Source organism: Tachypleus tridentatus, chromosome 6, assembly GCF_004210375.1.
Source record: "Tachypleus tridentatus isolate NWPU-2018 chromosome 6, ASM421037v1, whole genome shotgun sequence".
Classification (NCBI taxonomy): domain Eukaryota; kingdom Metazoa; phylum Arthropoda; class Merostomata; order Xiphosura; family Limulidae; genus Tachypleus; species Tachypleus tridentatus.
Window position 1 is genome coordinate 10,468,481 of NC_134830.1, and position 12,226 is coordinate 10,480,706.

The 12,226-nt window shown below is 33.2% G+C and overlaps 1 protein-coding gene across 1 annotated transcript; it reads right to left on the reverse strand.

Annotated features, from left to right (window-relative positions):
• Positions 1 to 3,456: 3,456 nt before the first annotated feature.
• On the reverse strand, positions 3,457 to 11,600 carry LOC143251923 (immunoglobulin domain-containing protein oig-4-like). Its single transcript, XM_076503291.1, has 4 exons — positions 11,455 to 11,600; positions 6,585 to 6,765; positions 5,260 to 5,409; positions 3,457 to 4,841 (listed from the first exon to the last, which is right to left on the reverse strand). The coding sequence occupies exons 2-4, from the start codon at positions 6,753 to 6,755 to the stop codon at positions 4,686 to 4,688; spliced, it is 477 nt and encodes a 158-aa protein (XP_076359406.1). The 5' UTR covers positions 6,756 to 6,765; positions 11,455 to 11,600; the 3' UTR covers positions 3,457 to 4,685.
• Positions 11,601 to 12,226: the final 626 nt, after the last annotated feature.

Below are 12,226 nucleotides of genomic sequence, written 5' to 3' on the forward strand. Positions count from 1 at the left end.
GTTGCGGGTTCGAATCCCTGGCACACCAAACATGCTCGCCCTTTCAGCCGTGGGGGCGTTAGAATGTTACGGTCAATCCCACTATTCATGAGTAAAAGAGTAGCCCAAGAGTTGGTGGTGGGTGGTGGTGATGACCAACTGCCTTCGCTCTAGTCTTACACTGTTAAATTAGGGACGCCTAGTGCAGATAGCCCTAGTGTAGCTTTGCGCAAAATTCAAAACAAACCAAACCAAATCGAATAAGTTCTTTCCTAATTCAATGTGGTTTTGCTGTTTACTTTAATCGCCACACTTAAACCATCACATTTACAAACACATTTATATCAATTCAAGCATCTTCCTTTAATCCATCGTTTTACTTTATATTTACAAGTTAATGTTTCCATATTGATTCTCATTGTCTCGAGTCAGGTCACGTGTCTGGTCATCTACTTACACCTTGAAAATAGTATCAAATATCGTCTATTGGTCTAATCAAAAGAGTTCAAACCCTTCTGGGATAACTCTTTTATTTTTTTATGCACATCAAGTTGACAGATGCTGAAGTATATTTGAAAGTTAACTTAATGTTATTTTTATTAGTTACCAATAACACACACGCACACTTTTAAGTTGATGTTCTTATGAGTCTGTTTGTTTAAGGTCCCCCAGTGACACAGTAGTATGTCTGCGGGCTTACACCGCTAGAAACCGAGTTTCGATAGTCGTGGTAAGAAGAGCACCGATAACCCATTGTGTAACTTTGTGCTTAATTCTAATCATTCAAATGTTTGTTTAGTACCAAAACTACATTGGGCTATCTGTTCTTTCCTTTACCGGGAATCAGACCTTGGATTTTAACATTGTTAGTTCATAGACGCACCTAGCCCGGCATGGCCAAGCGTGTTAAGGCGTGCGTCTCGTAATCTGAGGGTCGCGGGGGTCGCATCCCCGTCGTGCCAAACAAGTTTGCCTTTTCAGCCGTGGGGGCGTTATAATGTGATGGTCGATCCAACTATTCGTTGATAAAAAGTATTTTCTTCAACCTTAGATAGGTCGTTAGTCATATTAACTGAATAGGTAATAGCCGAGTATTTTGAGCTTTAACATTTTAATGATATACCACATTTCACAGAACATCTAATTTTGCTCTATTTTTGTAACAGCTAGATTAATTAAAATAAACCTTTTCCTAGCGCCTACGAACCAAATCACTGTTCTGGTGACTCTGGTGATTGGAGTTTTATACTCTTCATATGAACAAAAATATAACTTTCAGTGAATTCAACACCTAAAAGATCGCTGTTTTCATGAGAAAGTATATTTGAAATAGTAAACTAAATATATTTCTTTATGTTCTTCGGAAATGAATAATTTATTTTTTAAAGTTCAATAGTACATTCCAAACTGTTTACATTTGCATCATACTATCTAACAAATAGGTAAATTGAGCAATAATTGTGCTATTAGTGCCGATTAATTTTAAAAACAAAGAAAACCTGTGTTTATTAAATGATGAAGAAACTGTGAGTGCTAATTATTATACAGCTATTCACCAAAACTATGAAATACTTGAATGGGTTAATAACTGAATGATGTTACTTCACTACGTTTAGTCAGCAACAGATGGCAGTTGTAATTATATATTGTGCGCCGTCACTCGTGTTTCTTAGTATAAATATAAAAACCAAAAGTATGTTATCTTAATCTGAAAAACATATATAGGAAACATTTGGAGTAGTGAACAATTATCACATATGAAATGTATATTAGGTATAAACACACATGTGTTATTAAAAAGATTGTTGTTGTTTGTTATTAAACACAAAAATCCACAAATGGCTATCTTTGCTTTGTGCGACACGGGTATCAAAATTCGATTTCTAGCAGTATAAGTCAGTAAACAAATTACTGTGTCACACAGAAGAAGTTAAAAAACATAATATTATAAACATATTGATAATTAGAGGCTACTGAGAAAACAAAACCAATTCTACTGGCGGACACTAAAAATAGTTCTGAATCCCATTATTATGAAACTAGGCAAAGCAAGTTTTACTTTTGAATTTATCAGTTCTTGTAGTTATAATAGCTGGCCCAACTTGGCCAGAGCAGTTTATTCTTCTGTTGTTGTTATTTTGTGTTTTACCAGTTACAATAGCTGTAGTAGCTGGTACAGCTCTGCATATCTTATTGCTGTATACTATACTGAAGGGAAGAAGTGGAACTTGTAATCGGGGTAGATAGTGGTTTCTGTTTCTGAAAATATTCGTTTTTACAGAACAAGAATTGCTTTTCTACTTTACGTAACGACCCTAAGTGGTTGAAACTGAAATAACATCGGTTTTATAGTTTGGTCGAGGTTTAAAAATAATGATATAATAATGAAGAGTCAAGTGAGTTACGTTTGTTTCAGTTATTAGTTTCAATCTTAAACCCACGATGTTTATTTATTTATTTCGCTTTATGAATATTTACTAAGTAATATGTCAATAACACAACCAAACCTGTTAGAATAAGTGTGTAGAAAATGCCCATCTTGTTATCAATGTACCTCCTTATTGTAGGTACTTCGCCAGTTTATATACTTCCTTACTGTAGGTGCTTCGTCAGTTTATATACTTCCTTACTGTAGGTACTTCGCCAGTTTATATACTTCCTTACTGTAGGTGCTTCGTCAGTTTATATACTTCCTTACTGTAGGTACTTCGCCAGTTTATATACTTCCTTACTGAAGGTACTTCGTCAGTTTATATACCTCCTTACTGTAGGTACTTCACCAGTTTTCTTCTGATTATGCTTGAGTTTTATCTTGCTAATAATTAATTTCAAACCTTTTTATTGTTATTTTGTAAACTAGTTTATAAATGCTCTGTACCTGCGAATGATTTATCAGATATATCTGGTTATAACACGTCATTACCTGTTATAACCAAAAATTAGAAACGGGTTATGTTCGTTCAGTGAGATTGTTCTTAATGTGAATATATTAAACGTGTAGATTGATTACAGTTCTGTTTATATTAAAGTGTAGCAACTTGAAAAGTAGATTTATAACAGTTTAATTGTAAATCCGATTAAATTTATTTCTTTAAATGCCGATCAACTTTTGGAAGTTAACATCGAGTGTGAATGCACGTTAATAAAAGGTAAAGAAAAGTTGCTATTCGTTGCTTTAATCAGCCACATGCAATACTTCAATAAAACAGTACAGTAATGTCAAATTCATAAAGGATATATTTTCTTTCGTTTCCTTAACTGATCGATGTTTAGTCACCAAGAGTTTCTTGCACAGCAGGCCTTTCAAGTTTGGTAACAAAGCACGGAAGTCGTACATACCCATACAATTAGATATGTATATATGTATATGACTAAAAATATCCTTTTATGTATTATAAGCAAGCTACAACTTGAGGGTCTCGCTACAGAAAAAAAATTCGGATACTTCAGTATACAATAAATTGTTTATTAGATATCCAATAGAGTGCAAAAACTTCAAATGAGACAGACATTAAAGCTATATACTTATATTACTTTGAATAAAATACCAAAAACTAATAAATATATAAAATGAAACATAAATCGTAAAAGCAAAATCAAAACCAGATTTTCAGAATGCTTTTCCATATTAATTAGAATTAGTTGGAATTATTAATAACATTAATTCCATGATTTTTACTAAGACACTAAAAAGATAAGCTGATTGTTGAAATCATCACAATAAATTTTTCCCACACTTTGAATTGTAGTAGTAGGTAAGGTTAAGTTTGTTAAAGCACAGAACAGCACATTGGAAAAATAAAATCCAGACAAATTTCACAATGGCAAGTACAAGGCGATTAAAAATAAACTAGCAAACTTATAATTATTATATAATAAAACTATTTACCTACAGGGGGAAAGAAATTTACAGAACGAATGTTTTTATTTCTCTTTAAACAATGCTAGATTAGTTATTTGAATAAAATACTTATTACTGTGTACGATCGTTTGACGCTGTCATCAGAATAATTGTAGTTTTACTTCGGTTGAGAGACAGTTTCAGAAAGAACAACGGTTACCTAATTCATAGCCGGCAAGACTTTGTACCAGTAGAATAATTACTGGCTGTGAGGTTACCTAAAATGAGAGAATAGCTCAAGAAATTTGAAGGGTTTGACAACATCTACTGAAAATGAGATAGCCTATATCGACAAACTTTTTATGAACAATGATGTTTGTAAAAGGATTGATATGCTGTGATAGTTTTTAAATACTCTTTTTAAATTAATTTTATGATTCTCGATGTATCTGCTGTAACTTTTAATTACTTTAGATGGGTAGTTTTAAGATACAGTAATTCCAAATATAGAAATTTCATTATAACATACTCTGTACTACCAGCCGTGAATTGCCGTATAGATATATCTGGCTACTTAACTGTCGATATCACTTTATCATGAAATCTCGAGAACTGAGCTTACAAATGGAATTTTTTAGTCTTAACGTTACAAAAGTTTCTGAGATTCTAAAACTCTCTCATTCTTTCATTCACAGATAGTTTTAAGGGTGTTGGCATAAGTGATGTTTGGGTTTCATTTGTGAGTGAAGAATAATTAAACTTACAGAAAAAGTGTAATAATTTCTAGAGAATTCAATATTATGCGTTTCTTCTCTGCCCTTAGTAACTTGACACCTAACTGAAAGGAGGCTGATAGGATTATCAGTTAGCTGTTAGCCCCGAAGTCAGCCTTAAAAACACGTCTATCCACAGCATATTTGTTATTGGCCTGACACTCATATGTCCCAGAATCCATCTGTGTTGCCGGCGTGATCTCCAGCTTACTTTTCAGCTTGTTTTCCCCATGTTGCCACTCAGAGATCTGTGTGCCAACATAAATATGAATGTATGATAATAATAAACAAAATAAAAAAGGAGAAGGAGATACATTTTAAACCTCAATTGTAATGAGTTAAGGAACAAACAAAGTGCTCCTTAACCCTTAAACAAAGGTGTGTTTAAAGAAAAAATAAACCCCTGAAAAATAAAAGATATAATTAACGTTTTCAGCTGTATTATACAAGGTAGATAAATACACGTGACTGAATTCCAGGATAAATTATTAACATTCTCGTTAATGAAATGACATTCCAAATTTATGTAAATTTCACATACATTTTCTCAAGCAAATTATTTAAAAAAAAATATATCTATTGGCACTTTGTATTTACAATTTTAACATTTGATGTGCTAAACTTCTTACTATACTTTTTAAAAGTTTCTAAACTAGAAAGTTTTACCTGAAAGTAAGGATGAGAAAATAATTCCACTCCGTCTTTAAACCACGTAATTTGAGGCCGTGGGTCTCCCTTGGCTACGCAAAGAAAAACGATTTTGTGACCTAAATAAAACTCGTAATCGAAATGAGATGATTTCAAGATTCGAGCTCCCTAGAAAAATAAAAGGTTACGTGTGATGTTATTCTCGCTACTTGAACGATGTTTCTATATATTTATATTATATTTATGTTAAAACAGTGCTCACTCAAGTTAGTTATAAATACTAGTAGTATGACATATCTAACTAATAATTAGCTTAATACTACGATCTCCCTTAATGTGGAAGAAACAAAACAGAATTCTGGTTATTTAACTATAAATCGTTGCGCCACGCCTTAATTGTTATTATTTGTGTACGTGGGTGAGAGAGAGAAATGTAAAACATCTGATAAATTAGCTGTGTTTGTGAGAAATTACTAATATTATCCATGTTCCTCACAACCATCTGGTTCTTTTCTGCTTATTGAACTTGATGTATGAACCTCGAAACGTCCTGTCCATCAACACTTTACGTGTTTTTTAGAAATTAGGGTTAAACTTTGCTGAAATTCCGCCACTGCTATAAATTTATTTTTTACGTTTAATGTACATTTTGTCAAGCAAATTATTTCAACAGTTAAGCTATCTACTTTTGAATACCACAACTCTCAGTTCTCGCTTTATTGGTTTGGACAAAAAAAAGTTTTGAAAGGAAGGTCTTCAGTTGTGTTATTTACTCTGTAAGACGAAGATTCTCGTTAATTACATTTTGAAAATAAAAATTATATATATTTTTTTTTTCGGGAGAAAATTGTTGAGAATGTTACGTCCTTCCTCCAGTGGCTCAGTGGTAGGTTTTATAGTTTACAATGCTAGAATTCGAGTTTCGATACCTATGGTGGAGAGAGCCTATTGAGAGGCCTCGTACATAATAAAAATCGTACAAACAAAATGTCACTTACTACGTTAAAAGTGAAAACTTAAAGTGTATGAAACGAACCCAGATTCATTACAACCAACAAGTGCTTTAATCACTACAGCGAGAAATCTACAGACTTTCAGTTATCATTATAATGATTTGCAATGACGAGATTAGCGGGAAAGTCGCTAAGTAGAATTAAGCGAGAAACGAGACTCATAGCATGAGTTAATTATGGATACAACCATGTGATGCACAACCATGTAAAGTACAACAAACACGATTACAACATATTGATTATAGTTGTAACTTTAGAGGTGCGAAAACTTCCACTGAATATGCAACAATATAGATGATTATTTACGAATTACATAAATTTCACACTTACGTTGGGATTATCATAATATTCCCGACGACCAGGTGAAGTGTAGAATATGAATCTTGGAGAACCTGCGTGTCCCTTTTTCCTTCCTCTACCCCTTCGACCTCCTCTAATTCTAGCAGAGTCAACTGTCACAATCACCATCAGAAGCAAAAAACACAGAAGTCTGATGTTCATTTTGGAATTACTATTCAGCGTGAAATAAACACATTTGTGGTTTAATTCGAAGGTTATATCTGATCAAATATACATGTTCAAAATCAATTTTCTCTACTTATTTGCAAAACTATTTTTTCTAGATACGAGCATATGAACAAGAAAAGCAACTACAAACAATAATATCTAATAATAAGTCAGCGAAGGTTAACATATTCAGGGAGATGTCACAATATATTAGTTAACATTTTGTAACGCATTTACTATTATATATTTATTTTAATGTCTATGATTGTTTCAGTTATATATTTAGAAATATATGTAGCTTATACTGTTAAATGTGTATTGCGAAATTCTTGACTATTCACCAAAGATTCTCGAATGTAAGAATCAACAATATATGTTTTACGAAAGCACTAGTATATTATCAAATATTGTTGCCAACTGAACTTTTGGGAATATTGCCTTAAAATTTATAAATGGATGCACCAAAAGACAAATATATATTGTTGGTTTGCCACAGTTAGTGCACTATAAACCTCGGAAGTTATAACTGTGATAAACGTTTATCAATCGAAAAATCACAGATATTTCAACATGGGCATTTACAGATTTGAAACATTATAAACTTTTCAGCTCCAGAGAATTAAGTTCGAAAGTTAGTATTTCTACGAGGATATCAGATGTTTTCCTTGGTGAAAAACTAACGTGTGATCATTGAAACAACTAGCTAGCTAGCTGTTTAGTGAACTGTATCGATATCAACTCGAAATTCATTCGCCCATCGTGGACTGTCGACAAAATGTTCAATTCCAGGCCAGCTAGAAGACTTGATGTTCTTTAGAGGTTTGTACTGGCCCGGCATGTTAAGGCGTTTGACTCGTAATATGAGGATCGCGAGTTCGAATTCCGGTCGCACCAAACATGCTCGCCCTTTATAGCCGTGGGGGCTTTAGAATGTAACGGTCAATCCCACTATTCGTTGGTAAAAGAGTAGCCCAAGAGTTGGCGGTGGGTGGTGATGACTAGCTGCCTTCCCTCTAGTCTTACACTGCTAAATTAGGGACGGCTAGCGCAGATAGACCTCAAGTAGCTTTGCGAGAAATTAAAAAAGAAACAAACTTTGTAGGTTTGTAAAATTTCTGTATGTAAATTATTATTTGTAATAACTAATTGCAATAACCATTATGAGAAATTGTATTGTTGTTTCTATATCAAAATAAATATATTTGTTAAGGCAGAAAACAGTGATAAATCTCATGTATCATAAATTTAATTAACTTCTAAATTCAAATTATAACACGTAATATAATAAATAAGGGTCTCAGGTGGGATCTGAATTAGAGACAAAATTCGTTCTAAATCCAACTTCCAATCATAATTCAATTTATACTTGTCAGTGCTAAAAATGTTTGATCGTGTCAGATTATTAAGATTTTCTTAAAGCACATTCTCTTGAACAACTAAAAAGATATACCAAAAGTTAATTGCTTGAAATTACCAAAGTTTTATAACTAGAGGTTTAGAAATTAATGAGAAAAAAACGAACTAAAAAACGTATTATTGGAATATTAATCGATGAAGATTTGTTCTCTGAGGAAGCATAGAGGAATACTATAGTGTCACCAAATCAAGCTGACGTAAGGACGTATGGAAGCTGAAAGAGAAAATTAACGCCTCGAGGCCGAACAAGCTCTTATCGAAGACGAGGAAGAAATTAGGCTGATAGAAATGGAAATTAGTCTCAGCTGCGATTGACCAAGGCAAAATGACAACTTTGAACTCAATCGATATATTAGGCCACCATTTAATGGAAAATGTTGATAAATATTGCCAACATTTTCAAACCATGGAATGCTTCATCTCTTTCTAGAAGATTGTACAAATTACGAAAAGGTTAGAGCAGCTATTCTCAAAGAATACAAGCTAGTACTGGAGACTTATCATCAAAACTTTCGTGGCTATCGTAAACAAGATAATCAAACTTATATAGAATTCGCCCACCAAAAAGAGGTTTATTTTAATCGATAGTGTAATTGTGTGTATATTGGCAACAGCTTCGACAAACTAAGACAATTATGTCTAATTGAGGAAATTAAACATCGTGCAAGTGATGACCTCAAACTTGGTTGTAAAGAAAGAAACACTAGAGGAAACAGCTGCTCTTTCTTATAACACTTTAACACATAAAAACACTTTTAATAAAAATAAATTCCTGCCATCTCAGCAAAAAACCTGCATCTGTTTAATCCACTAAAGTTGAGGATTCTTCTCAAAAGTCCAGCTCTGTTATCTCGAAATTTTCTGACAATCAGGATAAAATTTCATCAAAACCATCAAGGCCTCTCTGCCATTTCTGTAAAAAAAACTTGATTGTCTGATTCTTGTTGTTTGAAGAAAGAAAAATGAAACAACACCCAGTGCATTCGTGTCCACACATGGATGTAGTTTTACCAGATCACTGGATGTAGTTGATTTGGCTACTGATAAAAAGGCTGAGGAATTTAGACCATTTTGTGTCTGTTGGCTCTGCGTCTTTGACAAATGGCACTGTTAATCCCCTACCATACGTATTCTACGTGATTGAGTTAACAACTCAACTGTTGTTGTTAAAAGGTGTAATGCTTTTAGATTCTGAGGCCATTGTAGGTGGCTTTGTTAATGTCGCTATTCATAACATTAAACCTAATTTCTGGACCAGTTGTGGATGAAATAAGACCTATTCCACCAATTAAGGGTGTACCATTATTGCTGGGAAACGATATGGCTGGGGAAAAATTGTTTCTTAATTCAAAATGGTTAGAGAGCCGATCACTGTTTCATCTAAGGATGATTGTATTGTTGAAGAGAATTAGGACTTGTTTCCCTCACATGCTGTGACTCAAGCCTAGGCTACGAAATTAAGCCAAAGACAAATGATAAACATGTATTCAGAGGACGATATTACAGATTTTTCTCAGACATCTTATGTATCTGACAGGGATCTTGTGAATAATTGTTCTACTGACAAATGATTGGTGAGTGACAATGATGAACGTGAGTGATCCTGTTCATCTGGTAAAGTCCCACTTGCTAGAAGTAAAATGATCACCGACAAAGAAAAGTATCTTCAGATCTCTTTACTATTTAAACATGCACTCTCGAAAGATGAACTGGAGAAAGTTCGAAATGGTTATTTTTTTTTTTTAATGACGTGCTTATAAGAAAATTGAGACGACTAAATGTACCAGATTCTGAGAGCTTGGCTGTGGTTTATCAAATGGTTGTTCTGAAAGCATATCATTCAGAAATATTGAAAGCATTCCATGAGTTCCCCACGGAAGGTCATTCAGGTGTCAACAAGAAATGTGACAAAATTATGAGACTTTTTTTACAAGAAATTAGGCAAGATATTTCTTAGTTTTGGAAAACTTGTCATACATGTCAACTGGTTGGAAAACTTAACCAGAATATTGCTGTTGCACTTTTGAAACCTATCTCAGATTTCAAAGAACATCTGAGCCGTGCGATTAATGATTGTGTTAAGCCTTTACCAAAAAGATAACATTTGTAGGGGAGCAATTTGATTTGAATTGCTGTGTAATTTTAAGATAATCAGGTTACTGCATGGGTTGTGTTATATATATATATATATACTGTCACGATTTCTGAAATTGTATAATTCTTCGATAATGTATATTATTTAATGTATTGCTGCTAAGACTCAGCGTTGTTTGTAAGTTTGTATAACGTTTGTATATAGATCATTATTTGTAAAAACAATTTTAATAATTGTTATGATAAATTGCATTGTATTTTGTGTATTTGTGTTAAGATAGAAAATGTGTGTATAAAACTTGTTAGTAAATATCATAAATATGATACATGTCGACATTTATTTAACTTCTAAATCCAAATTATAATAAGTAACAATTTTGATTCAAACACATGATCATTGAGTGTGTGAATGTGTCTAAGATGCCACTAGTTATTGTGACAATTGCTGACATTTGCTAACATAAATTTGTTAAACGTGGTAGTTATGAAAGACATTGGTCAAAATTTTCTCCCAAAATTTTAATGAGAAGCTTAAAAAACATTTGATGTTTGAATTTCGCGCAAAGTTACACGAGAGCTATCTGTGTTAACCATCCCTAATTTAGTAGTGTAATGCTAGAAGAAAGGCAGCTAGTAATCACCACCTACCTCCAACTCTTGGACTACTCTTTACCAGCGAATAGTGGTATTGTCCGTCACATTATAACGCCTCCACGGCTGAAATGGGCGAGCATGTTTTGTGTGATAGGGATTCGAACCCGCGACCCTCAGTTTACGAGTCGAGCGCCTTAATTACCTAGCCATGCCGGACCATTTGAATATTAAACACCTTTATCAATTGATTATTGACCAAAAAGTGCTTGCCAGTATAATTAACGAACAAAATTGTGTTAATTACACATAGTTATAACTAACGGGTTGATAAGTATCATTTAGTATAACATTTTTTCTGATAAAAGTGTAGACGCTGAAAATTAAGTTTGTTACGTAACTCACCTCAACGACCTTACATTTTCTTTTAGAATTTTAGTTTTGTAATTGTAAAGGTTTGTACAAATTGTGTTGAATTACAGGCAAGAAGAAAGAACTAAACCTGGAAAAGATATATATTTAAAATTATGTCTGAAAATCTATAACTGATAACAAAGAGAACAAAATAGCTATTTTAGCGTGTCAAACTCACCTCGCTGAACGTTGTCGAACTTAATGTCAACTTTAAGAAGTCTTGAGAATGTCCTTGCAATCGAAAAATGCCCAGAGAAACGAAAGCGAGTAAAATTCAACTCCACGTAAACAGTATACCGTGTGACATTATGGATTATTTGCACGCACGATCTTATATCTCCTTTTAAAATTCAATCGTTTAAGCACGTGCTCTCTGCGCATGTTGTTATTGATCCCTCCATCCAGTCGCAAGCGTAAGTTTATAGCTGCATAAATGTGTTTATATATATATATATACTTATATATATTCGTACGTGCATAAAGTCATATATTAATGAATTTTAAATCAGTTCTTATTCCATCCCAATATTCAGAAAAAACAAAGAGTTCATATGAAGTACAACATTGACCAGATTCTTACTTTAGCCTAGTTAACCAACTAAGAGAATTTAACTGCAGCAAAAAATTACCAGTTTGTTTTCCTAGAGGAATACTTCATGTTAGACAGCCTGCAGTTTAGGAAGCTTAATCAATAAAAATCTTTATTTATATATAAGCATGCTTTTCTAACTTCGGTTTTGCTAAAAATTGATTCTATTTTCTGATAAGATCGAGATGCTTTCTTAGATCAAAACTAGAAACCAACCTTGCAATATGTATAGATTCTTAAACATACTTTTTAAGCCTTACCTAGAAAAAAATTAGACTGCACTGTTTCTTCAGTTGGGTGTCTTCCAGGCTAACAATATTGCAGGCGTAAACCCAATAGTATTTTCACGAAGTTCGGTCAA